This window comes from Muntiacus reevesi, chromosome 1 (genome assembly GCF_963930625.1).
Source record: "Muntiacus reevesi chromosome 1, mMunRee1.1, whole genome shotgun sequence".
NCBI classification, from domain to species: Eukaryota; Metazoa; Chordata; class Mammalia; order Artiodactyla; family Cervidae; genus Muntiacus; species Muntiacus reevesi.
The window spans coordinates 57,441,473-57,469,083 of NC_089249.1; the positions used below are offsets into that span (position 1 = coordinate 57,441,473).

General features: G+C 63.0%; 1 protein-coding gene across 2 annotated transcripts in view; it reads right to left on the minus strand.

Annotated features, from left to right (window-relative positions):
* Positions 1-393: 393 nt before the first annotated feature.
* The window catches only part of SCUBE1 (signal peptide, CUB domain and EGF like domain containing 1), a 129,492-nt gene continuing 102,274 nt past the window's right edge, over positions 394-27,611 (minus strand). For both annotated transcript variants that reach the window (XM_065924171.1, XM_065924160.1), the window contains 12 exons: positions 20,520-20,639; positions 20,065-20,169; positions 19,012-19,128; positions 18,256-18,393; positions 16,843-17,046; positions 14,703-14,864; positions 12,878-13,045; positions 11,049-11,210; positions 9,081-9,278; positions 7,277-7,429; positions 6,845-6,924; positions 394-1,020 (listed from right to left, as the gene is read on the minus strand). In XM_065924171.1, coding sequence (XP_065780243.1) covers positions 868-1,020; positions 6,845-6,924; positions 7,277-7,429; positions 9,081-9,278; positions 11,049-11,210; positions 12,878-13,045; positions 14,703-14,864; positions 16,843-17,046; positions 18,256-18,393; positions 19,012-19,128; positions 20,065-20,169; positions 20,520-20,639 — 1,760 coding nt within the window. In that variant the 3' untranslated portion in view covers positions 394-867. The remainder of the gene's footprint in view (positions 1,021-6,844; positions 6,925-7,276; positions 7,430-9,080; positions 9,279-11,048; positions 11,211-12,877; positions 13,046-14,702; positions 14,865-16,842; positions 17,047-18,255; positions 18,394-19,011; positions 19,129-20,064; positions 20,170-20,519; positions 20,640-27,611) is intronic.

Genomic DNA, 27,611 nt, shown 5'->3' on the forward strand with positions numbered 1-27,611 from the left:
CTCCTCAGTCCCACGGGCTCCCGGCCTCTGTAAACGGAGGGGGCGAGTGCCTGCAGAAGCTGTTTCCTCGGTCGGGGGCGTCGGTGACAGCTGGGCTCACGCTGGCTCACGGGAGAAGGGGTGGCGATGCGTACTTAGCGTTACTGGAGAGCAGTTCCCTCCGTGCCCGCAGATAGAAGCATATATATCTTTGTATTTATATTTACACACGCATAGTGCTCAGTCAGATGCTCTGTCCTGGGGAGGCACCAATCCACATTCTCCCCTCCTAGCTCCTCTCTCCAGTCCCATCAGAGAATCCTGAGACCCCGACAACACGCTTGCTTGGGGCCTGGGCTCCGTGACCCAGAGGTGCCTGCGGGTGCGGACGCTCTGCAGGCACCGAGCCCGGCTTATCGGAGCCCCCAGCCGAGCCTTCACGCACCCCTCCTTCCACGGCCTTGCCTCCCGTCCCGGGTTCTGCCTCTGAGCGCCTCCCTGAGACATGGCAGCCACGGCCCCTCCCTCCCCCAGAGTGCCAGGCAGAGGGCACACGTGCTGCCCAGCTGGTGGCCAAGGTCCCGGCCTGGCGGGCATCCCCTGGGACCGGCCCGGGAGCAGCAGGCGTGCTCAAAGTTCTGGACCGGAACAGGCAGAGCAAGGGAGGGAGCCAGAAAGGCTGCCTTGAGCAACGTTCTCCCACCGGGGCGGCGTCGGAGGAGGGCAGCTGGGCTGGGGTCTTGGCCTGGACGTGGTCTCGCCATCCACGGGCTGGTCGGTGGTTCCCAAGCAGTGTGGGGGGCCCGCGGATCCGCCTTCGGCTTCGACTGTGGAAGGGCTCTCCCCTCCCCGGGCAGCCGGCACCCAAGCAGGGCCGCCGTCCCCGCGTTACTTGTAGGGCCGCAGGAACCGGGACACCTTGGAGCGCAGTAGTTTGATGAAGGAGCGAGGAAACATCTCCTTGGACTCCTGGGCTGTGTACTTGAAGTAGTTCTGGGGGTGCGCCAACACGTCGAAGAGGGCCTTGATCAGCTTCTTGTCCTGCAAAACACGGCGAGGCCTGGCGTGAGGGGCCTGGGGCCAGGCTGGGTTGGGGGAGCCCCTGGCCACTCGCCTCTGCAATGCCCAGGGCCCTGAAGGGGCCTGAGGGTGTCCGCAGGGACACAGCTGGGCTGGCTGGTGGGTTTCAGGGCCCTACAGGCTCTGCCATGCACAGTGATGCAGTTATAACAGCCTCACTGGTTTTTTAAAAGTCTCCTGGCTCTAACTCCTGGAGTTCCACTGACATTTTATCTTAAAAGGGTATGTTGCAAAAACAAAACAAGACAAACCAACTGTGCTGAAAAGGAGAGCATGTGGAGTGGAGAGTGAAGCTTTGGAGCTGAACCGACCCCCCACCTTCTCCCCGTCCAGTCCCCCCGACGTCTCCCCCTACAGTCCCCCTGCCGTCTCCCCTACAGTCCCCCCGCCGTCTCCCCCTACAGTCCCCCCGCCGTCTCCCCCTACAGTCCCCCCACTGTCGCCCCTACAGTCCCCCCACCGTCTCCACCTACAGTCCCCCCACCGTCTCCCCTACAGTCCCCCCACCGTCTCCCCCTACAGTCCCCCCACCGTCGCCCCTACAGTCCCCCCACCGTCGCCCCTACAGTCCCCCCACCGTCGCCCCCGACAGTCCCCCGACGTCGCCCCCGACAGTCCCCCCGACGTCGCCCCCTACAGTCCCCCACCGTCTCCCCGACAGTCCCCCCACCGTCTCCCCGACAGACCCCCACCGTCTCCCCCGACAGTCCCCCACCGTCTCCCCTACAGTCCCCCCACCGTCGCCCCCTACAGTCCCCCACCGTCGCCCCTACAGTCCCCCACCGTCGCCCCCTACAGTCCCCCACCGTCGCCCCTACAGTCCCCCACCGTCTCCCCCTACAGTCCCCCACCGTCTCCCCCTACAGTCCCCCACCGTCTCCCCTACAGTCCCCCCACCGTCTCCCCCTACAGTCCCCCACCGTCTCCCCTACAGTCCCCCACCGTCTCCCCCTACAGTCCCCCACCGTCTCCCCCTACAGTCCCCCACCATCTCCCCTACAGTCCCCCCACCGTCTCCCCCTACAGTCCCCCACCGTCTCCCCTACAGTCCCCCCGCCGTCTCCCCTACAGTCCCCCCGCCGTCGCCCCGACAGTCCCCCCGCCGTCGCCCCTACAGTCCCCCCGCCGTCGCCCCTACAGTCCCCCCGCCGTCGCCCCTACAGTCCCCGCACCGTCTCCCCTACAGTCCCGCACCGTCTCCCCCTACTGTCCCGCACCGTCTCCCCCTACTGTCCCGCACCGTCTCCCCCTACAGTCCCCCACCGTCTCCCCGACAGTCCCCCACCGTCTCCCCGACAGTCCCCCCAGCGTCACCCCCGACAGTCCCCCCACCGTCGCCCCGACAGTCCCCCACCGTCTCCCCCGACAGTCCCCCACCGTCTCCCCCGACAGTCCCCCCACCGTCTCCCCCTACAGTCCCCCCACCGTCTCCCCCTACAGTCCCCCACCGTCTCCCCTACAGTCCCCGCACCGTCTCCCCCTACAGTCCCCGCACCGTCTCCCCTACAGTCCCCCACCGTCTCCCCTACAGTCCCCCACCGTCTCCCCTACAGTCCCCCACCGTCTCCCCTACAGTCCCCGCACCGTCTCCCCTACAGTCCCCGCACCGTCGCCCCCTACAGTCCCCGCACCGTCGCCCCCTACAGTCCCCGCACCGTCGCCCCCTACAGTCCCCCACCGTCGCCCCCGACAGTCCCCCACCGTCTCCCCGACAGTCCCCCGCCGTCGCCCCTACAGTCCCCCCACCGTCGCCCCCTACAGTCCCCCAACGTCGCCCCTACAGTCCCCCAACGTCGCCCCTACAGTCCCCCAACGTCGCCCCCTACAGTCCCCCCAACGTCGCCCCCTACAGTCCCCCACCGTCTCCCTGACAGTCCCCCCCACAGTCGCCCCCTACAGTCCCCCCGACGTCGCCCCCTACAGTCCCCCCGCCGTCGCCCCTACAGTCCCCCCGCCGTCTCCCCTACAGTCCCCCCGCCGTCTCCCCTACAGTCCCCCCGCCGTCTCCCCCTACAGTCCCCCCGCCGTCTCCCCCTACAGTCCCCCCGCCGTCGACCCCGACAGTCCCCCCGCCGTCTCCCCGACAGTCCCCCCACCGTCTCCCCGACAGACCCCCACCGTCTCCCCCGACAGACCCCCACCGTCTCCCCCGACAGTCCCCCACCGTCTCCTCCGACAGTCCCCCACCGTCTCCCCTACAGTCCCCCCACCGTCTCCCCTACAGTCCCCACACCGTCGCCCCCTACAGTCCCCCACCGTCGCCCCTACAGTCCCCCACCGTCTCCCCCTACAGTCCCCCACCGTCTCCCCTACAGTCCCCCACCGTCTCCCCTACAGTCCCCCACCGTCTCCCCCTACAGTCCCCCACCGTCTCCTCCTACAGTCCCCCACCGTCTCCCCTACAGTCCCCCCGCCGTCTCCCCCTACAGTCCCCCCGCCGTCGCCCCGACAGTCCCCCCGCCGTCGCCCCGACAGTCCCCCCGCCGTCGCCCCGACAGTCCCCCCGCCGTCTCCCCCTACAGTCCCCCCGCCGTCTCCCCGACAGTCCCCCCGACGTCTCCCCCGACAGTCCCCCCGACGTCGCCCCCTACAGTCCCCCCGACGTCGCCCCCTACAGTCCCCCGACGTCGCCCCGACAGTCCCCCCACCGTCGCCCCGACAGACCCCCACCGTCTCCCCCGACAGTCCCCCACCGTCTCCCCCGACAGTCCCCCCACCGTCTCCCCGACAGTCCCCCCACCGTCGCCCCTACAGTCCCCCACCGTCGCCCCTACAGTCCCCACACCGTCGCCCCCTACAGTCCCCCACCGTCGCCCCTACAGTCCCCCACCGTCTCCTCCTACAGTCCCCCCACCGTCTCCCCTACAGTCCCCCCACCGTCTCCCCTACAGTCCCCCACCGTCTCCCCTACAGTCCCCCACCGTCTCCCCCTACAGTCCCCCACCGTCTCCTCCTACAGTCCCCCACCGTCTCCCCGACAGTCCCCCCACCGTCTCCCCCTACAGTCCCCCACCGTCTCCCCTACAGTCCCCCCACCGTCGCCCCTACAGTCCCCCACCGTCGCCCCTACAGTCCCCCACCGTCGCCCCCTACAGTCCCCCACCGTCTCCTCCTACAGTCCCCCACCGTCTCCCCTACAGACCCCCACCGTCGCCCCCTACAGTCCCCCACCGTCGCCCCTACAGTCCCCACACCGTCGCCCCCTACAGTCCCCCGCCGTCGCCCCTACAGTCCCCCGCCGTCGCCCCCTACAGTCCCCCGCCGTCTCCTCCTACAGTCCCCCGCCGTCTCCCCTACAGTCCCCCCGCCGTCTCCCCCTACAGTCCCCCCGCCGTCTCCCCTACAGTCCCCCACCGTCTCCCCTACAGTCCCCCACCGTCTCCCCCTACAGTCCCCCACCGTCTCCTCCTACAGTCCCCCACCGTCTCCCCTACAGTCCCCCCACCGTCTCCCCCTACAGTCCCCCACCGTCTCCCCGACAGTCCCCCACCGTCTCCCCGACAGTCCCCCCACCGTCGCCCCTACAGTCCCCCACCGTCGCCCCTACAGTCCCCCACTGTCTCCCCTACAGTCCCCCCGATGTCTCCCCCTACAGTCCCCCACCGTCGCCCCGACAGTCCCCCCACCGTCGCCCCGACAGTCCCCCACCTTCGCCCCGACAGTCCCCCACCATCTCCCCCTACAGTCCCCCACCATCTCCTCCTACAGTCCCCCACCGTCTCCCCTACAGTCCCCCACTGTCTCCCCTACAGTCCCCCCGATGTCTCCCCCTACAGTCCCCCACCGTCGCCCCGACAGTCCCCCCACCGTCGCCCCTACAGTCCCCCCACCGTCGCCCCTACAGTCCCCCACCGTCTCCCCTACAGTCCCCCACTGTCTCCCCTACAGTCCCCCCGATGTCTCCCCCTACAGTCCCCCACCGTCGCCCCGACAGTCCCCCCACCGTCGCCCCGACAGTCCCCCACCTTCGCCCCGACAGTCCCCCACCATCTCCCCCTACAGTCCCCCACCGTCTCCCCTACAGTCCCCCCACCATCTCCCCCAGCTCCTCAACCCTGGGGATGGCTCTGCTGCTCTAAGGATGCCCTTTTCACCCATGAGGGGTGATGATTCCTGTCTCAGGGTGAGGAGTGCAATCCTGAGAGCAAGTAGCCCCGCCCGGGGGCGCTCGGCACAGGCCCGGGTGGCCTGCACTCAGGCGCCGTCACTCACCAGGGGGGCCCCTGTCCCAGCCCAAGTGTCCATCTGTAAAGTGTGGCGATGCCTGCTTGGAGGAGAACCCTCAGGGTGGGCCTGAGGCTGGCTGTGGCCCCCCAGGGCCCCCAGGCTTGGTAGGACGTGCTCAGTGACCGGCAGCCACCGCACCGCGTACTGCCTGGCGCACGTGCTCGTCATCTCCACTGGCCGTCTTGGGGTGTGGCTCGTCCCAGTATGTGGGTGTGCACGCGCACACACACACACACTCCCACGTGCACACATGCGCCCACACCCCAGGAAACACTGGTGGGGCTCCTCCCACATGCTGGGTGCAGCGCCAGGTGCCAGAGACACAGGGCTGAGCAGGAAGCCCTGCAGCTCCGTTCCCCCCGCGGGGAGTTGGGGGGAACCGGCAAAAACAGGACAAGCCTGTGATGAACTGCAGGCCTGCTGGCCGAAAAGGGGACCACGTGGCGCCTCCGAATGCGACCTGGCTATGGAGGTCCAAGCAGGCTGCCCAGAGGAAGCCCGAACTGAGAGCAGCAGGATGGAAGGGCGTGCGCTGAGCAGAGGGTGGGAAGAACGTTCCTGGGAGGCCGAGGCCAGGGAGTGGGGAGTGGAGGCCTGAGAGCCGCTGTGGAGGCAGGCGGCGGCCCCGCCAGGCTGGGCCGTGCTGGCCAAGGCCTGGACTTCAGGGGTGGGGACACCTGGAGCTCTGGAGCTGACGGCAGAGGGCCGGGGTGAGGAGGGGAGTCAGGTACCGTCAACCGGGCAGGTGCGGGGAGGCCAGGGACCCTCCAGTTCCTGCTCAACAGACAGGCACCCGAGGAGGGAGATGAGGGGCTTTGTGCTCCAAGACCCCCAGGTCTTGTCAGGGTACGGCAGCACGGGTCAGACCTCTTGGCTCACAAACTGCCTGCGGGGTGCAGGAGCACGCCAGGCCTGCGGGAAGGCTCTGTGAGCCGCTCTGTTTCAGGCTCCAGGCTGGGCTCAGAAGGGCTTGCCTGGGGTCAGGAGCGGGGAGGAGGCGGCAGCTGGAGCAGGAGTCGGGGTGGGGGCTGGCTGGCCCGCTCTGGTCTTCCACGCCACCCTCGACTCCCAGGCGGGAGGCGCTGTCCGCTCAGGGGCTGGGATGGGGCCGGACCCCCAGACCCCAAGTAGATCCCTGGGGCTGGCTCTGCACAGTGAGAACCCAGGCCCTGACTCGGTCAGCGCCCGCCGTGGGACGGCCACAGCCCCCCGCATGACTGGGGGGCTCTGCTTCTCCGGACGTGCACAGGATGCGGAGGGTGGTGGAGGACTCTCCTGATGTCAGACACCACCCTGTCATGGGCTCCCCATTTCACAGACGGGGAAAGCGAGGCTGAAAGCTCGTAAGGAGCCTGCCCAGAGGCACGCCAGCAGGTCCCGGGCCAGAAGGACGGCTGCTGGGCCAGCCTGGCCCCCGGCCCGAGCCGCCACCTTCTCTCCTCCTGGGACGGCTCTCCTTGCCTCATGTCAGCATGGGGCTGAGGTCCAGGCTGGGGGCGGAGGGGCCCCTGATCAGCCCAGGATTACAGGATCGCCTCCCAGAGAGAAGCTCACTCACTTTCAAAATTTCCTGGTGATTCTCCGAGGCGTAGAGCCGTCCGTCACGGACGATGTCTTCGATCAGCTGCTGGTAGTCCTCTGCGGAACCCGGGACCCGCAGAGGGGGAAGGAAGGCAGGTGAGGGCAGGGGCGGAGGGCGAGGGGCCCGCGTGCCCCCTGCTCACCGTCAGCCTCTGCCCTCCCCCGGGGCCTCACACTGTGGGCTTTGTCTTCCCCACCCACACCGGTCTCCCCCTAGAATACGCTCTCCAACCCCCCAAACCCTGCCTGGGCAGCGCCTCCCATGGAGGCCTGTGGACACCACCCGTACCGCTCGTGGGGCCTGTCGGGACCCCACCCTCCCCCACGGCTGGAGCTCCCCGAGGCCGGCGATGTGGGATCGGTCTGTGCCCCCAGGGCCGGGCTGGGTGGGCAGGATGGCCACACTCACCGTCATAGGTGACGTAGGGCACTTGGAACCCTTTGCCGCTGTTGCCTTCATTGGATTTGAACTGGATCCAGAGCTTCCGGGAGCGGGAGGTGAAGGCGATGGGCCTCTCGTAGGTCTGGCAGGTCTCATAGGTGGTGATGGATGTGGGTGAGGCTGGGGGCGGAGACGCGTCACGGTTGAGCTGCCCCGGATCCACAGCCTCACCTGTCCCTGCCTGCCTGCATCCCCAGCATGCAGCCAGGCAGCACCTGCGGCACCCAGGCCCCCAAACTCTCCAGCTCTCTAGTCCCCGCTCGTGTCCCCTCGCCTCAAATGCCCTTCCCCATCCTCAACCCCAGGTCCTGTGTCCCTCTGAGACCAGTGTCCGTGCCCCCTCCTCCAGGAAGCCTTCCTGACTGCTCCACTCCTACCATGTTTCCTCTGTGATCTGGAGAACATTGTATTTCAGCCCCTTTCTACAGACTGGTCACTGTCTCCCTGCCACCTGCTCATTAAGGACAGGGCTCATGCCTGCACCCAGGACGGAGCTGGGGCTGGGGGGAGGGGGAGGGTCAGCCCCTTGTGCTGTGAGCGGATGAGCAAGGGTGAGCCGGCTGGCCCTTGGGGTGCCTGGCGCTGACCGAAGGGTGCCCTAGTCCTCCCTGCTCCCTGGGGAGCTCTCCTGAGGCTCTCGAGAGGTGGAAGAGGGTGGCCCCCTAGAACCCGGCCCTGGGGATGCACAGAGGGGGAGATGCTGGGGACGGGGGAGGCAGGGAGGGCAGTGGGCGGGGATGGTCCCGGACTGGGCTGACTGGCTGGAGGAGCCCGGGCAGGTGCCTCGCTCGTCCTGGCCTCGACGCCTCATTCACACGCAGAGATGGGGCAGGGGGCATTGCTGCTCGTCAGCGACGCGGAGGGGGTGACGCAGGCCCCTGTGAACCACGCAGCACACAGGGGACAAGGCCCCCACACCCCCGTCCCCCCGCTCTCCGAGGCCTCCGCACCCCCGTCCCCCCGCTCTCCGAGGCCTCCGCACCCCCGTCCCCCTGTTCTCCGAGGCCCCCGCACCCCCGTGCCCCCGCTCTCCGGGCCCTCCGCACCCCCGTCCCCCCGCTCTCCGGGGCCTCCGCACCCCCGTGCCCCCGCTCTCCGGGGCCTCCGCAACCCCGTCCCCCCGCTCTCCGGGGCCCCCGCACCCCCGTGTCCCGCTCTCCTGCTCCTCATCCCAGGTCCCGGGGCAGGCACCTCGGTGCCGCCGTGTCCCCCTCCTCCTTCCCTAACATTCTGACCTGGGGCTCGCTCCCGGTGGGCGCTGTGGTCCTACCTCGGTGGGGAGGGCCCCCGCCCCTGGCGGAGGCACACGCTGTTGGGGGGAGGGGGTTCTACCCGGTCCCTGGGGACTCAGGACCCCTCGCCCTTCCTGCAGCCGTGGCCTCTGGGCACGCACTGCTGCTCACCCGCCGCTGACGGGCCGGCCCTGCCACCTGAAGTCTCACCCTGAGCCCCCATGGGGTGGCGAGCCAGCCGGCCGCAGAGGGCGGGGGTGGGCCCTGGGGCCCCGTGTGAGAGCCCAGCCTGGCCCTTCACCAGCCCTGAAAGGCCCTGCGGGACAGGGGTGCTCCTGGGGCTCACCCTAGGGGGTGGTGTGGCGGGGTGGGGGGGACAACGGAGGCGGGGAGTGGCTGGCGGTCAGTGCCGAGACCGGGTCTGGCAGGTCCTCAATTCCCAGGTGGAGGGCACGCCCCAGGCTCTCCCGATGCTTTCCCTGCCCTGCTGGAAAGCCCAGCCCTCAGGGTCAGACACGAGTGCCTGGACGGGCACGTACCGCTCTTCCTCATGACCAGGACGTCGCCACACTCGTCCTCGATGGGCAGGAAGATCTCGGGGACCACGACGAGGATCCGGCGCTTGGGGGGCGGTGAGATGTGCCACACGCACTCGGCGTTGGCCGGGTAGTCGCCGGGGTAGTTGGGGGACTCGATGTAGCCCGTGTAGTCGCCGAGCTCGCCGCCACAGTGCTGGTCTGTGGGCACCGTGGCCCGCGGCCTGGTCAGGCCGGCTGGCCCTCCGCCGCCGAGGAGGCCCAGGGAGGGCTGGCAGGCGCCCCGTCCCCTCCTGGGCCCTCCTCCTCGGCCAGGCCCCAGGCTGGTCCTTCCTCAGGGACCCCGTCCTGGCTGCCCCGCTCCTTCCTGGGTGCCCTTGGGGGCCTCACCTGCAGCTCCGAGGCTGGGGCCTCATCCTGGCCTCCCCGTCTGGCGCCCTCGACCCCCGGCAGGCGGGCTCTGGGCCCTGCAGCTGTCAGCTCCCTGCCAGGCCCCTGCTCCCCTCCCGGGTCTCAGCCAAGGCCACCTGTGCCCGGACGTTCCCTTTCTCTCCACTGACTCGTCTTCATCCCGAGAGCCCCCCAGGTGCCAGGTGCGGCCCTCCCCACGGAGCAGGCAGGCTGAGGGGCCACACAGCCCGGGCAGGAGACACGCTCCCTTTTTCTTTTCCTTTTTAAGCTAAGCTGTGCATCCACCAAGAGGCCAAATGTGACTTTTGAATGAACTAGCTGGTTCCTAGCTTAACCTCATAAAAAGAAGTTAGGCAAAGAAAACTGAGTGTAAATACTAAATATACAGACTTCCCTGGTGGCTCCTGCAAAGCAGGAGCCGCAGGAGGTGCGGGGTTCAATCCCTGGGTTGGGAAGATACCTTTGAGAAGGAAATGGCAACCCACTCTAGTATTCTTGTCTGGAGAATCCCATGGACAGAGGAGCGTGGTGGGCTACAGTGCATGGGGTCTCAAAGAGTCAGACACGACTGAAGCGACTTAGCATGCACACATTAAACATATGTAATTTTCTCTTGTGTTTTCATTTAAAACTCTTCCTCACATCCTAATTTCTGGGAAATGTGTCATTTTCACCTTATCATTCCAGAAGCTTCCCTCTGACTTGACTTCCCTGCTTTTCCACATTAGGACGTTTAAACATTTAAAACCTTGACTCTACTGAGCTCCACCGGGAGGCCGCGTGCCCAGCAAGGGCAGCCCCGGCACAGGGGACAGAGTCCACCCCTAGGATTAAATCTCCTTCACGGGCCTCTAGGCTGTCCCACCCGTGACCAGCAGCCCCAGAAGGGGTAAAACTGGAAAGGCTGGAAACTGATTGGAGAAAAGGTGAAATACCAGAAAACAGGCCCCAAAGGACTCTGAAGAGCGAGTCAGAAACCCCTAAAGACAGCATCTTCTGGGTGGGGCCTAAACGATGTGCTGGTTTGAGACCAGGGGGTGGCCTGTTTGCAGACTGGCTTCTGCTGCCCACATTGCTCATGGCTGAAACAGAGCCTCTTACAGACACAGCGCGGCCATCTGGTCTCCCCGCCGCACCCGGACCCTGTATACACCGAGCACCTTGCTTCCCGTTGCTCGGCTCCTCTGGTCTGTGCCCCTGGGCAGCCTTCAGAGCTGCAGGGTCCCCTTGGGCAGCTGCCCCCAAGCCTCCCCGGCTGGGCCAGGGCTTCTCCCCCCACAGACTAGAGCCTGGAGCGGGGCCTGGCTGGGCACAGGTGAGCCACGGGCACCCACGAGCAACAGCGCAGACACGCCGCTCGGCGGGGCCCAGGCCGGCTGCACCCTCCACACCCGGGCACCGCACCCCATGCGGTGCGGATGTGACGCAGTAGGGAGGGGTCAGCAGGCTCCCTGAGGACACACTGCCACGTCTCGGCTCGCCCTGCCCCCCGGCCTGCCCCCAGCCCCCTCGGCAGCCCCCGCTCCCCCGCCCCCGCCCCGTGGGAAGAGCAGCGCTCACTTTTGCACTGTGTGACGTTGGTGGAGCCGTCGAAGTCCGTGCTGGTGTTGCCCGGACAGGTGACGCAGTGGTTCTGGCCGAACTCGGGCTGGTAGGTGCCGACGGGGCAGCGGATGCAGCGGTGGGTGGTGGTGTTGTAGTGGTGGCCGGGGGAGCAGTGCACTGTCGGGGGGAAAGAGGCGGGGTGGGCGTTCTCCCTGGGGCTCCCTGCCCTCCATGGCTGACTCAGCAGAGTTCAAGGCCCTTCCCCACCTCTGGGCGACCTCCTCCCACCCGTGCCCAGGCCCTGAACGGGCTGACCCTCTGCTCCCGGACCCCCTCCACGATGGTGCAGGGTGCTCTGGGGACCACGGGGGTCTGAGCGAGCCAGGCAGACCGAGCCCTGTCCCGGGGCCAGCTCCCTGTCAGGCTGCGCCTGTCTGACCCTCCATGCAGGTAACATGGAAGATGCTTGGGGCCGCACGTGGAGGGAGGCTGGGGCGAAGGCAGTGACGGGTCTGGCGTGGGGCCTGAGGAATGCGGAGCTGACCTCGACAGAGGGGGTGGCTGGAGCAGAGGTCGGGGTCACAGAGAGGACTGGCTTCCCTCTGAGTGAGGAAGACCACCTGGAGCCTCCCCATGCCCCGGGCTGCCGCACTGGGAGCGGGCTCCGGGGGAGCTGGGCGGGGGCTGGGGCGGAGGCCTGGGCAGGGTGGGTCAGGGCCATCGGGGGAGCTGGCGGCGGCCTGGGTCAGTTTAGAAGCTGAGACTGCCTGGGTCTGTTTAGCAGCTAGAGCTGCAGACGTTGCAGACAGACTGGGGGTGGGGGGAGAGAGGAGAGGACTTGGTGACACCGAGGTTCCCTAGAGCACCTGGCGGGGGGCCTGCCGGGCGCCGGAGGGGGCCTGGGCTCGTGGACTCTGAGGGGCTTGTTAGACACAGCGTGGAACTGTCGTGGGCAGTGGGGCAGAGCTGAGTTCAGGGAGAGCCTGGCCTGGAGACAAGCGCGTCATCCGTGAAGAGATGCTACCGACAGCGGGCTCACGGGTTTACCCAGACTCAGGAGCAAGTGCCGGGGGCCCGGGATGCGGGCTGAGCTGGGCCTGGGCACAGGCCAAGGGGGAGCAGGAAGAGCACTCCGCGGGGGCCGTGCCGCTGAGAACAGACTGGGGCTCCAGCAACACAGGGATCCCGCGGGCAGCCTGCCGGGAGCACACACTGAGGGCTCTGGGGTGGCCGTCTGACCGGCCGGTGGGGGCTCGGAGAGAGTGAGAGGAGAGGAAGTGGGGTCCAGACACACTTTTGGGGGATGCCAAGAGTAAAGGCCAGGACCCCCGGCAGGAGCTGTGGGGGGCTGAGGTCTGCAGAGCCAGCTGGGAGGATTCAGAGTCTGTCGGGGCATCAGCGGGTGGGCAGGGCTGGGAGAGCCAGTCCTGGGGCGGGGGTGGAGCGTTGGGGACGTGACCGTGGCAGCACCGAAGACCTCTGATCTCTGACCTCCGACCTCATCCCACTGCCCCTCTGCCTCCTGCACTTCCTCCCCTCCCAACCTCCTCCCAGCGCAGCGCAAAGCCCAGTGCCTCGAGGGGCGGGTGGCTGGGGGCCCAGAGCTCCAGAATGGAGCAGCTACGCCTGCCTGACCCGCTCGTCCGAGACCCTCGGGCGGGCGTGGGTTGGCCCCCTGCTGGCCCCGTCCCCGTGTGCAGCCCAGAGCTGGTCGCCAGCGTCCCCTGCTTGTGGGCTCCAGGCCCCTCCCCTGACCCTGGACGCTTGCCACGGCAGGAAGTGAGGGGCGCCAGGGAAACTGTCCCTGAGCAGAGGGGTGGGAGCGCGGTGCGGGGAGTCCTCACCTTTGGCCTCACAGTCCTGGAAGGAGGTGGTGCCCTCGTGCTTGGTGAGCAGGCCCCCTCCGCAGGGGAAGCAGCCTGTGCGCCCAGGCTCAGGCTGGTAGGTGCCCGCGGGGCAGGCCTGGCAGGGCCTGAAGCCGTCGGTGGAGAAGGAGCCTGGAGAGCACTGGCCTGGAAGTCAGAGGCCACAGCTCGGGCTGGGGGAGGGGCGCCTCGCTCGGGCCCTGCCCCCCGCTCAGCCCTCAGCTGCCCGGGGAAGGCAGCCGGGCTGGGGGAGGGGGAGGAACACGTGGTGTGGCCTTGGCCAGGCCTGGCGCCTCTCCTCCTACCCGCTGGGAGGGCTGCGGGGTGAGGAGAAGCGCCCCTGCTGTAGACCTGGGAAGGCGGACCCCACGGGTGGAGATGGGGCGTCATTTATTTCAGGGGCCTCTGCCCGAGGGGCAGGCCAGGCTGTGTCGTCATGTGGGACCAGGGGCAGCTAAGCTGAAGGCTGATGCTCCCTTGGAAAAGACCCTGATGCTGGGAAAGATTGAAGGCGGGAGGAGAGGGGGATGACAGAAGATGAGATGGTTGGATGGCATCACCGACTCAACGGACATGAGTTTGAGTAAATTCCGGGAGTTGGTGATGGACAGGGAGGCCTGGCGTGCTGCAGTCCATAGGGTCACAAAGAGTCGGACACAACTGAGCGACTGAGCTGAACTGAACTAAACTGAACCGATGCTCCCTGGTCTGTCTGCCTGGCTGGGTCTGAGCAGAGGCAGGGGGGCCTGTGAGGTCCCTAGGACTCAGCTGACACAAAGGGAGGGGACGACACATTCCAGCAGAGTCAGGATGTGGGGTCTGTCCTGGCGCTGAGCAAGGTGTGTGCTTAGGGCTTCCTCAGCCCAGACCCTGGAATTTGCTGCTCCCCCAGGGGCCTCTCCCCGTAGCTCAGTTGGTAAGAAATCTGTCTGCAATGCAGGAGACCTGGGTTCGATTCCTGACTTGGGAAGACCCCCTGGAGAAGGAAATGGCAACCCATTCCAGTACTCTTGCCTGGAAAATCCCATGGGCAGAGGAGCCTGCTGTCCATGGGGTCGCAAGAGTCGGACACCATTTAGCCACTAAACCACCACAACCAACAGGGGCCTCTCTGGGGCAGAGACCACACTCCTGGAAGGCGCTGGGCCAGAGGGCAGCTGGCCAGGCTGCAGGGACTCGGGTCTGATCCCTTCTGTCCCCAGAGAAGGCTGGAGGTTACTGGCGCCCTAAGGGAGACCCTTCCTCCCCCATTCTCTTGGGTAATCCCCACATGGCCTGGGAAGGGAGACTGATGGCGGGAAGGCGATGAGCCCAGTCACAGATGAGTTAAGTGTGGGTAGTAAATGGAAAAAATCTTTGCAAACCAAACTGGTTGGTAAGCTGAGAAAGGGCCCTCCCAACCACATACAGGGCAAACTGTGAAGTTCTTTGCGTAGGGTACAGTTCTTGCCCAGTGTCTGGCCACACTCTACAAAGCATTTTGGCCCTGATGGGTGCTTCACGAGGGCTCACGTGTTTGGTGAACCATAAAGCACTAGGAGCCTCCGCTACAAGCTGCCTCGTGAGCAAGTGATCAACTATAAAGTCCTTTTCGACCTGCATGGGGGGTTCTGAAGAGCACCAATAGCAACCCAGCGCCTGCTCACCGCCGTGCACTCAGGCACGCGCTGTGGGTCTGCCGTGCGCTCTGAAAGTACGGCTGCGTTGTCGTCCCCCCCGGGGCTTGACTTTGGGAACCTCGGGGCAGGCAGGAGGTGCCCCGTCCCCCCGCCCTGCCCTCCTCCGAGGCTGGGCCCCTACTCACCTCCGCACTCAGACACGTTGCGGGCACCAGCCAGGCCCAGCCCGTCGCTGCTGGGGCATGGTGTGCAGCTGAGCTGGCCGACCCCATCCTGGTAGGTTCCCGGCAGGCACGGCACACACTGGCTGGGCTCCCCGCTGAAGTGGGTGCCAGGCCCGCAGGCCACTGTGGGGGGCAAAGTGGAGAGACTGCTGGGGGCCGAGGTGTGGAGTGGGGGCCAGCGGGTCCAGCTGTCCATCTTCTGGCACCCCAAGCCCAGGCTCTGTCCTTCCACAGAGGGCACAGCTCTCGTCCCTGGGGCCCAGACCCTTCCCAGAAGCGGGGGGTAGGGGGTAGGAGTCAGGCGGTGGTCGTCGGGGAGGACTCTGGTCTCACTCCTTCTCCTGGTTGCTGCTGCTTAGGGCCCTCCCAGACCCCTCCGTTCAGCCCTCTGGTAAGGGGCCTCCGCACGCTGCCCTCCAGCCCCGACCCCTCGCCCGTGAACCACCTGCTTCCAGGATGTGCCTCAGTCACTTCATCCACATGAAGCCCCTCTGCCTGCCCCTCCCCATCCCCACGTGGGAACTGCTACCCGAGGCCGTGGGGGGCACAGCAGAGGGGCTGGAGGGGTGCCGGGGCCCTGGGGGGCTGCGGGTACAGAGATGCGGGAGTGAGGAGAGCCCGGGGAAGCTGGCGGCGCTGGTCACGTAAGCACACGGACGAGGAGGCGAGGACACAGACTGAGAAGGCAAGGGGGTGGGGGTGGGGGTGGACGTCTCCCTGAACAAGATGTTTAGAAACACGGAAGCTGGACGAGACCCGAACAAGATATTCAGAAACATGGAAAAAGACAAGGTTAGAAGGAACCCCAAGGTATTGAATCGGAGGTGCTGGTATGAACTCATGGTTTTATAAAACACACACATGCGCCCGCACACACACACGAAAGCATTATGGAGCAAATGCTGTTAGCCGTCCACAACGGGGGACTCTGGACAAAACAAATGTGGACATTCTTTCTTCTGTCTGGTAACGTTTCTGCAAGTTTGAAATGGTTTCAGAGTAAGTTATCAGAAGCACATGACTGACAGCACTGCCAGCCCCCGCCCTCCCGCGGGGTCGCGGGGCGGCACTCTGCCTCCCGCGCTGTCCGCCCCCCACCGCCCGGATCCTGCGTCTCTGGCCTAGTCTACGCCGTCCGCTCTGGGAGTGTGGCTCCAGGCTAGTCAGCACCTCCACAAGGGTGACTCTCAAGCTTCTCAAGCTGGCCGGGACACCTGGAACCCCACCTCCTCCGGCCCTTCTCCCCCCAGGGTCCCCCAGATCAGGGAACCACGGCTCCTCTGCCCATGTGGCCCACGCCCCTGGAGCTGTCCTGGAAGCCTCTTCCTCCCCCGCCTCCCCCTCCAAAGCGTGCTCTGGATTTTTCTTTCCTGCGTCCGCCTCTCCTGCTGCCCCTGCTTCCAGGCCCCGTCATTTCTCGCCAGGTCTCCCCTCGTCCTCCACCGCCCCCAACTCGGCCTTCCCGCAGCTGAGGGCGGGTGAGGCTGTGCCCACTCTTCTGGCCTGAGGGCGTGTTTGCCTACTGGCTGCCTCCTTCTCTCCCACTTAACCATGGACCCCGCTAGAACAAGGACTCTTGCTAGGTTCACCTCCTAGCCCCCTGCGACTGGCTCAAAAGCCGTCCCCGACTAGATCCACCAGCTCTGGGGCACTGGTCACCAGCCTTTTTCATGAGGCCTGGCCGCCCTGTCCCGGCCCCTGCTGTGGCCGGGCGCCCCCCCGCTCCTTGCGGGACAGCTGCCCCTTGGGAAGCCCTCAGCCTCATGGGCATCTTTGCCCGGCTCCTCCTCTGCCCTTGGCTCCCACGTGCCTCCTCCGGGAAGCCTCCTCTAGCCACTCACACCGGTCCCACACCCTCCCTGCCCCTCGGCGGGGGCCTTGCTGACCCCACTCTCCCTGCCCACCCTCCTTAGGACAAAGGGACACCGTCCAGGCACCGGGAGGGGGGGTGCTACCTAATACCAGCCATCGCGTCTCAGTGCTTCTCCTTGGGGGGCCTCCCTGTCCCCCACCCCCTCCCGACGTGTCTGTCTCCCCCGTGGGCTGGGACCTGGGCTGGAAGGGCAGAGCGCACAGGGTGACGCTGCGGGCAGGGACTCACCGCATTTGCCGTCCTGCAGCGCGTGGCCGGGGCCACACGCCCCCGGGCCCTCTGGGGCCTTGGCTGGCCGCTGGGCCAGCTCGTACTCAGTGCCCGCAACCTGCACAGAGAAGAGCTGGCGGCTCATGGACTTCCGCAGGGTCTTGACGGCGGCCTGCAGGCTCTGCTCCACTCGCCTCCGCACGCAGTCGGCCTCGCAGGTGTCTGCAGGGGCGGGCGAGACCCAGGCTCGCCACCTCCCCCGGGAGGGGCCTCTGCCAGCACGCGCCCCCCTCAGCCAGATGCCGGGGCGGCCGGGCCACTGCTCAGGGGCTGGAGAGGGGCGCGGGGGGTGCTGCGAACGTTTGACAGGATGGGGACCCAGGCTCCAAGAGGTGTGAGCGGTTCGAGGCCCCGAAGCAGATCTGAGAAGCAGGCGGGCTTCTGCCACCGCGACCTGTCTCTCCTCTCCGGCACAGCTCCCTGATGGGAGCCCTTCCAGCCACACGAACACCCGTGAGGCTGCCTCTGTCTCCAGGACAGCGTTACAGCTGTCTGACCTTGAACCCAAGGCCCCTCGTGGCCCGGAGCCCCGTGCCTTGCTAGCCTTGACGCCCCGCACTCGGACTCTCCGTGAACTCCGCCTTCCGGCCACCCTTCCCCGCGCCCTGTCTCCTGAATGCACCCCTATCTCCGCCTCTGGGCCTCTTCTACTCCCTCTGCCTGAACACCGTCCCTGCCAGCAGCTTCCACTCGGTGAACTGTGAGTCCAGGTCCTGGTCCGGACGGCACCGCGTCTGGGGAGGTTCCGGGGCCCCTCTCTTGGGGAGGGCCCTGAGCGCTGCGCCCTCTTTGTTCTCACGCGCCCAACGTCCAGCGGCTCCCTTGGCCCTGGGGGGTGTGCCCCCTCCCTGACCCCTCCATGACTGGCGGTGCCGCCAGCGTGGGGAGCAGGGTCTGTCCCCCGTTTCTGTATTGTCCAGTGCCAGGCACACGCCGCACACACTTGCTGACAGACCTCCGCTCCTCTGTCACAGCTTGACACTCATTTACAGCCCGGAGGGAAGTCAGAAACCCCGTCCAGCCCACGAGGCCCCTTCTGGAACCTGGGAAAGGTCGGTGCTGGGTCTGTGGTCCTGGGGACGGCCTACCCAGCCTGGGTGAGGACGGAGGGAGGGGAGAGGTGGCGTGGCCCTCTCTGCAGCACCAGGCCTGCTCCTCCCGTGGCCTCTGGCCTCCTCTTCCACCTGCAGCTGCTTTGAGGCCCCACTGGCCCCGGCTGGCTCCCCCGCCTGCCCGGCCAGCCTCCACATCTGGGAGCTGTCGTGACTCGAGTGGGAGCCCGGTTTCGGGCCCAGCGGACTCCTGCCAGCCCTCCCCATCCGCTGTCCTCGCGGAGGCTCTCAGTACCTTGCGAGGGGACCCCTCACCCACCTGAGGCCTCTTCCACCTTTGTCTCCACCTCGAACTCGGCCGTGATGTGGGTCACCTCCTTGGATGGGGACTTTCGGCCACGGCGCCTCTTCTTAGAGGAGTCACACTTGAGGGTCACAAAGGTCATGTGGCAGTTTTCTGGACAAGGAAGGGGCCACTGTGGCAAAGGTGGCAGGGGGCGGGGAGCGGGGTCCCACCTTGCCCAAGAGTCCAGGCTCAGATAGGCACACGGGCTGGAGAAGGCCAGGGTCTCAGGACAGGCCCGGGGGAACGGAGCCCTGTACCCGCCCCGTTGAGGCCCTCACACCGCTGCCCTTGGGGCGCCCAGAGCGTCACCCTCAGTGAAGCCGTGCAGCCCCAGCTTGGGGCACCCCAGCCCAGGTTAGGCCTGCCGAGTTTGTCAGGTTTCAGGAATCACCATGGAAACAGAGCTGGCTGCTTTCTTCTGGCCCTGCTCCCTGGCTTGGCCCATGGAGCTTCCCCGCCCAGAACGCCCTTCTTGGCTACCCTCATTCAAGAAAAGGCCGCTGAGGGAGACCCGGGGCTCCTTCCACTTGGACATGAGCCGGCAGAAAGCCTCGCTCCGGGGGAGCTCGCTGAACCCCGGGGTGAGGCGGAACGAGGGGCCCGGGGGATGCTCCTTTGCTTGAACGCTGGCTTTCATCCCCAGGGACACCACCGCGGGCTCCGGGGCACCAGGGGTTCTGGGGGCCCCACTGCTCACCGCGTGGGCTGGCACCGGGGCGGCCCACTCACCCAGCAGCAGCTGCCTCGGGGCCTCCTTGGCTGGCTCCCGGCTTCGGGGCCGGAGGTGGCACTTGGCGTCTCGGATCTTGAAGCGTGCCTTCTGCCTGATGCGGGTGGCGGGGGCACCTGGGGAAAGCCCACACTCAGTGGTGGCCTCTCCCGTGGGCAGGGGCGTGCTGGGGGCCGGGCACGGCAGGGGCGGCCTGAGGGTGAGGGGGCCCGCCGGGGGGGGGGCACGTCCACTGGGAGCTGGGGGGGGGCCTCTGCGGCCTGACTGCTCTCCCTGAGAAAGTGCGAGTGTGGACGGTGGGGCCAAGTGCAAGCCAGGGGTCAGTCAGCCAGAGGTCTGCAGAGGAGGAAAGGCGAGCCTCCCGCCTTCTCCCTCGTCACCAGAGCGAGTTTAACGGCTCGTGCTTTCAGGAAAAGGGGCAGCACAGCGGGAGAGGGGAGCACGGGAGGGGGGGCAGGAAACGACACATGTGCAGAGCCACCGACTTCTTCCGAGAGCAGCTCACAGAACCCACAGGAAAGGCTCCTGACATCACAGCAGCTTAGCGTTACACGGCGTATGCATTAGACATGTCACCAAGTCCAGCATCCCGAACGGGAAAAGCTGTCGAAGCACCACCTCCGGCTGTGGGGAGCTGGCTGTGCCCCGGAGAGCAAGAGCGTGCGTGGAACTCCTGAGGCGGAGTCTCCCAGGGGAGCCCCGACTCCGGGAGCTTTCAGAACCTCATGGTCACAGCACATGTGACTCACTTCCGTAAAACGGAATCTGAGATCCACAGGCTCACAGCACTCACTTTAGGGTCACTGAACGACTCTGGATCCCTGGCCCAGAGACTCAGAGGCGGACGGGCCCTGGGCTGGGCCTCGGCCTGCAGCCTGGCCGCTTCTGGGTCCTGGCCCTGCTCTGAGCTCCCCAGCACCCTGAGCCATACTGGGCAGGCGCCAGGTCGGGAGACCTTCCCGGGCCAAACCCCTCTGCTTCCCCGGCTGGTGCCGGGCACAGTTAAGAGGTCATGTGCATGAGCTGTGGCCTGGATGGGCCGGGGACTTTACCTGAGCAGCTGGGCCCGGCGCTGGAGCTAGTGCTGTTGCGTTTCGGGAGAGCCTTGCCCTGGAGGCTGGGGACACCACAGCTCAGGCTGTAGCTGTTGTCCGAGTCTGCGGAGAGGCCAGTGGTGAGGTGGGCCTGGGTGCCCCTCTCTCCCAGCACCCCAGATCCTAGGGGCCTTGGGGGGGGGTCACTGAATACAAGGAAGGTCGGGACTGACCCTTAAGTCCATTCATTCCCGCTACATGACCACGGGCTAAGTGTCTGGGCAGGAACGGGTCCACTGTGCTTTTGAGGAGGACACTGTGGCCCCCGGAGAACCAGACAGCTGCCCAGGACCACTCAGTGACCAGGGCCGGGGGTCCTTTCCCAGAGAGCAGCAGGGAGTGGGGGCTGGATCCCGGGGGACGGAGCCCTGCCCCCCTCCCCACCACCCCCTCCCCGGGACAGCCTCGGTTACCTGGCGTGAAGAGTGTGTGACCGGGGCAGGAAAGGGAGCAGCTCTCCACGCCGCCCACCTTGCCGCAGGACAGCTGGGCCGGGGGTGAGGCCTTGGCCCGGGAGAGGCACCTGCCCGTCTCTGGGGAGAAGGACACACGAGAGGGCTTGAGGGGCCGGGGAGGCCGTTGGAGCCGGCAGGCCCCTGAGCATGAGCCGAGAGGAACTCCCACCGCCTGTGGGTGCCCGGGCCAGACTGTCCTGGTGGGAGGGGGCTGGGAGACGGCAGAGCCCACATCCATCTGGACGCGGGGGGGACGCTGGGCCCAGGGAGAGGCTCGCTCCCCCTGACACCAATCCACGCTATCTGTGAGAAGGGTCACACTCCATGCCCAGACCTGAGGGCGGGGTTGGACCCTCTCCAGCAGGGGTCCCTGCCCATCCAGGGAAGGGAATGACTGAAAATGGACATGGGCTACTTGGCAGTGACTGACCTCGAAGCATGGGGGGGTCACTGGGAACCCCTCTCTGGGGCGGCCCCCAGACATACCCACCGGGGTTTGAAGGTGTCCTGAACTGACCACTTTGGAGTTTCTCACATGTTTATCTTTTGAGCATTAAACATTTCACCCAGACTCCTAGGAAGAAGACTGCCAGTTCTGTAGGCAAGGCAGACATGAGAACTGGTCTCACAGGACCTTCTAGAATTGATCAGTCACACCTGTCACCGAGAACGTCACCCTCTGAGTCCATCATCAGTGGTGGAGTCGCCCCGAGAACGGGCAGCCACAGGAGACTTAGCTGGATTAAGACGCTGCAGTGGGGAGTTGCCAGTTTGGATGAGCTTCAACATGTGCCTAAACATTTTCAAGAGGAGTCTTAGAAAGTAAATCATCTAGAAATAAAAACAAACTCACGGCTCTCCAGATAAAACATCCAGCCCCCAAATAAACGCATGACAGAAGTCCTCTGTTTCCAAAGAACCAAGAAACTATGAACAAAAACACCTGCAGATAATCCAAACTGAAAGGGCCGCTGGACGAAGCAGTGTTCTCTCTGGGTGAGAAACAAGAGGACAACCGTCCACCCCCAACCTTCCAAGGCAGACACCAGCCCCTGGCAGTTCCCTGTGCTTGCTCCGGCTTCCTAGAGGGGCTCGTCAGCAACAGCAGATGAGCCACATGGTTTTCCTGTGTGCCGGGGGCCACCGCCCCGCCCTGCAAGTGCCTGCACATCCTTGTGGGGACAGGGAGGATGCGGAGCGCTGCCGGATCTTTCCCAGGGCCATTTCTCGCGGGTTTGTTTGCAGTGAGCAACCTCTAGGAGTGAGGTCTCATCTCCCTCCAGACAAGAGCTGCCTGGCTTCCGTTCACTGTAATAGCGAGTGGTGAGTTCCCCAAGCTGGGTGTCCTTCAGCTGGGATGCAAGCTCCCTGTCTGCAGAGCATCCTCTGGATGGATGAGACCTAGGGGGCTGCTTGCTGAGCTGTGAGCTCAGAGACCCTCTGATCCAGGGGTCTCATGTCTCCTGTGGGTGCCCACAGAACAGGGCCGCGCTTGCCTGATCAGCGTGCATGCAGGGGAGATCTGACTCTACCATGCCTACTATCTGTCTTAACCGTCTCAGAACATGGAAACCCTCAGAAAGGAGTTTAAAGTCACTTCCCAGGTGGTGCTGGGGTAAAGAACCTGCCTGCCAATGCAGCAGACACAAGAGACGCAGGTTCTATCCCTGGGTTGGGAAAATCTCCTGGAGAAGGGCATGGCAACCCACTCTAGTATTCTTGCCTGGAGAATCCCGTGGACTGAGGAGCCTGGTGGGCTACAGTCCATGGGGTCGCAGAGTCGGACACGACTGAGCCACTTAGCACAGCACACAAAAAACAAGAGGGAAGGCGAACTCAGCTCAGCTCAGTCGCTCAGTCGTGTCCGACTCTTTGGGAGCCCATGGACTGCAGCACGCCAGGCCTCCCTGTCCATCACCAACTCCCGGAGTTTACTCAAACTCATGTCCATCAAGTCTGTGATGCCATCCAACCATCTCATCCTCTGTTGTCCCCTTTTCCTCCCACCTTCAATCTTTCCCAGCATCAGGGTCTTTTCAGATGAGTCAGTTCTTTGCATCAGGTGGCCAAAGTGTTGGAGTTTCAGCTTAACATCACTCCTTCCAGTGAATATTCAGAACTGATTTCCTTTAGGATGGACTGGTTGGATCCAGTCCAAGGGACTCTCAAGAGTCTTCTCCAACACCACAGTTCAAAAGCATCAATTCTTTGGGGTTCAGCTTTCTTTATGGTCCAACTCTCACATACATACATGACTACTGGAAAAACCATTACTTTGACTAGACGGACCTTTGCTTGCAAAGCAATGTCTCTGCTCTTTGATATGCTGTCTTGGTTGGTCATAACTTTTCTTGCAAGGAGCAAGTGTATTTTAATTTCATGGCTGCAGTCACCATCTGCAGGGATTTTGGAGCCCACCAAAATAAAGTCTGGCAATAAGTTAAAAAGGAGGAAGAATGTACATTTGCCTTAAAGTAAGAATATCTTGTGGAGAAGGAAATGGCAACCCACTCCAGTTTTCTTGCCTGGAGAATCCCAGGGACGGCGGAGGCTGGTGGGCTTCCGTCTATGGGGTCGCACAGAGTCGGACACGACTGAAGCGACTTAGCAGCAGCAGCAGCAGCAGCAAGAATATCTTGTTGTGAGAGAACATGACAGAAGGTAGGGAAGAGGCAGATTTGAAAATCTGGGAGCTGTAGGAGGCTTGAGCGGACGTGAACTTGATTTGCTTTGGTTTATTAAAACCACTCAGCAGTGGGCCTTTCTGACCATCGTCAGTTCTTCCCTGAGTTCCAGCCCGAACCTGCTCCTTTGGGACCATCATCAGATGAGTCTCCCATTCTCGGAGTCAAAGCCCTGACATGTGGGGAGGTACCTACACTGCAAATGGAACTGGCATCCAAAAGACACCTGAGGGGTTATTTTTAGAAGTCTCAGAAAATCCTCCTCCCCCGATTCAGATTATAGCTGATGGGAGCCTTAACACACCTCTCTGTGTACGATCAAAAACCAGAATCCCTGAGGCAAACTTGCCACAGCATCCGCACAACAGCTGGAGCGGAGCCCCGGAGAGTCCAGATTACGATAAACCTTTCTTTCTTTTTTTTTTTTTTATCAACATGCAAAGATTAGGCCAGGCTCTTGGAGCAAACTCAACAACACGGAAGCATCTGTGAAGAAGGCTTGTCTCCCCTGCCTCAGAACAATCACAGCCCGGGATAAAGTAGTCGGAATGTCTACAGACCTTGTACCAGAACCGCCCTGAATTCTGAGGGAACCATATGTAGCACGACCCCTTCCGTGACTGGGAGAAGCAGAAAAAGGACAGTGAACTCCTTATGGTGTCTGGTTCCTCACACCACCATTGAGCAGCTCTCCTACCTATTCCTTTTTCTTTTTTTCAGCCACACTGCAAGGCTTTGGGGATCTTAGTTCCTGACCAAGGACTGAAGCTGGGCCACGGCAGTGAAAGCGCCGAGTCCTAACCCCTGGACCACCAGGGAATTCCCTCTCCTAGCCCTTTCTGGAGGAGACACTCACCTTTGCGTGTCTGTACTTTCCAGGGATTCATACACAGAACAGATCCTGTGGATGCTCCGCACCGAATCCCAACTTAACGTTGTTTTTCTGATGGGACTTATTAATAAAAATTAAGACATCCTAAGATTCATATCCAGTCAATCCTAAAGGAAACCGACCCTGAATATTCACTGGAAGGACTGGTGCTGAAGCTGAAACTCCAATACTTTGGCTACCTGATGCAAAGAACCGACTCATTGGAAAAGACTCTGATGCTGGGAAAGATTAAAGGCAGGAGGAGAAGGGGATGACAGAGGATGAGATGGTTGGATGGCATCACCGACTCAATGGAAATGAGTTTGAGTAAGCTCCGGCAATTGGTGATGGACAGGGAGGCCTGGCGTGCTGCAGTCCATGGGGTCCAAAGGAGTAGGACACGACTGAGTGACTGAACTGAACTGAACGTCCATCTCTGATTATGGGCAGGAAACCTCTGTTTTCAGAGCATCCTAAGGTGGCATGCATCCACTTGTGTGCATCTTTGCCTTTTCTGTTTCACAACTTAACACACTAGAGAGGCCACAGGTTCAGGCTTAGAACCAATTGGATCTCCTCCAGACTGGAGGATTCATGCATGCCCAGCTCAGCTCAGCTCAGTTCAGTTCAGTCGCTCAGTTGTGTCCGACTCTTTTCAACCCCATGGACTGTAGCACGCCAGACCTCCTTGTCCATCACCAACTCCCAGAGTTCACTCAAACTCATGTCCATAAAGTTGGTGATGCAATCCCACCATCTCATCCTCTGTTGTCCCCTTCTCATCCTGCCTTCAACGAACGATAGAGGAAATGTTTTTCGGATCGTCATGTTGATGATGCTGCTCAGGCCAAAGTCCTCAGGCAAGGACCAAGGGGACCATGGGTTCCACCACACACTGTGTCTGGCCTCCTACTCTGCATGGAGCAGGGCAAGCGACCACCTTTTAAGATCCATGAGGATGACACCCGGTGGAGCCAGGCGACCCCTGGGACCACCAGACCAGCTCCCGCAGACGTCAGCTAACATCTTTCCTAAGACCGCTCTTCCTTCCTTGTAGGGACAAACTGGTGGTGGCAATGAGACAGTGTGGGTGAGAGGCTCTTTCAGGGTGGGAGAGGACATGGCCAGGTCATGGTGTGGCTGTGACCGTCAGAATCCTGGGGAAAGTGTAAAGATGGGACCCAGACTGAAACCACACCTTCAGGGGCCCTCTGAGCATCTGCAGATGCACTTCATGGCTACAAATATGCGCGAGTAATAGTATATATACTTTCTGGATGAACTGAAATAGGTTCTTGTTGAAAAAAAATAACAGCACTGAGATATTATCAAAATATTATCCCCAAATTCCTTATTTGGGATATTTAAACTAATGTACTTGGGAACATATAGACACATTTCACTGGGAAAGTTATTCATGAATTACTCATAAACTTCATGGCCTTTATTACCCCTAATTTTCTTGAAAAATAAAAACGATGTTTTTCAGAACTTACTGTAAAGCTACCATTTAGAGGTCTGAGGTTTTTCAGAGAACCTCCAAAAGCAGTTCACAGAAACTGGTTGTTACCCAAGTTCTGATTCTCAGAACTGGCTGATGGCTACGCAGGGTAGAGGCTTGTGCCTAAGACTGCAGGAATAAATTCTCCTAGATGTTTGCAGCCACTGATTTCCACACATGCTTTTGCATTCCTTCGTTCCTCATCTCTTTGGTCATGTTTTCCCACCTTACGCATCCAAGGGTGTGCACTTCTGACTTCTCCTGTCATGTTTCCCTTACAAATAATAATTCACCTAGATCTAGGCTGTACTAAGTGATAACCACCAGCTTGATTCTTTAAATCGGTTCTCCCAAGCTATCGCTAGAAAAGCCAATATTGAAAAATGATATTAAGTATGTGTAAACTCCAGGAGTTGGCAATGGACAGGGAGGCCTGGTGTGTTGCAGTCCATGGGGTCGCAAAGAGCCGGACATGACTGAGCGACTGAACTGAACTGACTGACGCTGTGCTCTTTACGACCCCACGGCCTGCAGCCCGCCAGACTCCTCTGTCCACGGGGATTCTCCAGCAAGAATACTAGGGTGGGCTGCCATGCCCTCTTCCAGGGGATCTTCCCAACCCAGGGGTTGAACCCAGGTCTCCCGAATTGCAGGTGGATTCTTTACTGTCTGAGGCACCAGGGAAGCCCAAGAATACTGGAGTTGGTAGCCTATCCCTTCTTCAGGGGATATTCTCAACTCAGGAATTGAACCAGGGTCTCTTGCATTGCAGGCGGATTCTTCACGAGCTGAGCTACCAGGGAAGCCACAAAGTACGCTACACGAACCTAATTAAGTATGATCCTCTTTATAGACAATGCATAAAAAGAAGTAAAATCCCCCTGCACCGGGAGAGGCCAATTCAGCCCTCTCACCATGTATTTTGACTATCTGTCACACCACCACCCACGGACAGCATCCCTACAGCTCCATGAGGTCGACCCCCCGTCAGAAGTCTGACTCACGGTGCCACCCCAGGCCCTCAGCTCACTGCCCTGTGGGGCTCTGGGCTGTAACAGTGAATGACTCCCTGGGACCCTCAATGAATGATGCCTCCTTGCAAAGCCTCTGAGGGAGGACACCTTCCGAGGCACGTAATGACACAACCTGGCGAAGCAGATGGCGGAGGCTCTTGGTCCCATCCCTCGGGGCTGGACAGCTCCCGTGGTCATCAAAAGTGTGCCCCTCACTTTGGGAGGTGCGGCGAATAGTCCAGCCTGGGGCACGGCGTTGGGGGGTAGGACAGAGCACTCTGCCTGCCTACTGCAGTGGTTATGGTAATAATAGCACCTGGAATCTTCTGGGCAACCAGGGGAGTCTGTGCCCATCATTCTGAAGCTGGATTTACAGCGGAGGTGAGGTGAACAGTCCACACGGAGGCTCAGGAGAGAGCAAGCTGCGCAGTGTGGACGTGGGAGCTGGTGGGACTGGCTTTCCCGCTCCACCTGGGAGCTCTGGAATCATAGCTCTAGAGGACCCCCTGAACCTTCCAGTAACGCCTGGGGCCATGCTGTCTGTCTCCTCACTCCAGGCCTGCCGGACAAACCCTGGGGCCCTCCTGCAGCCCTGACTGCGAGATGACCAAAACGGAGACTGAGAACTGAAAAGGAAAAAGAAATGTCCTCACATCCCTAGAGAAAGCCTGTACCTGACAGCTCTGGTCACCGGTAAATACCAGGCCTCACACGACCCTCGTTATCAGTGGACGTGCCTCGGAAAGCCTATCGGTCGATGACAACCCCGGGCTCGGAAAGTCAGCCAACTCTTGGCCAGTTCGTTGAGCGGTCAGGCTAGTGTCAACCCAAGCTCCCCCCGCAGACCCCGCAAAGGCGTGCTCCTCAGACTGACACCTCCTAATCCTGCCTCTAATCAACACAACCCCGTGAGAGCTCTTCCCCTAGACTCTAGACAAAACCAGAGGGTTTGCTTTGCTCAACAAGACCCCGCCTGGACAG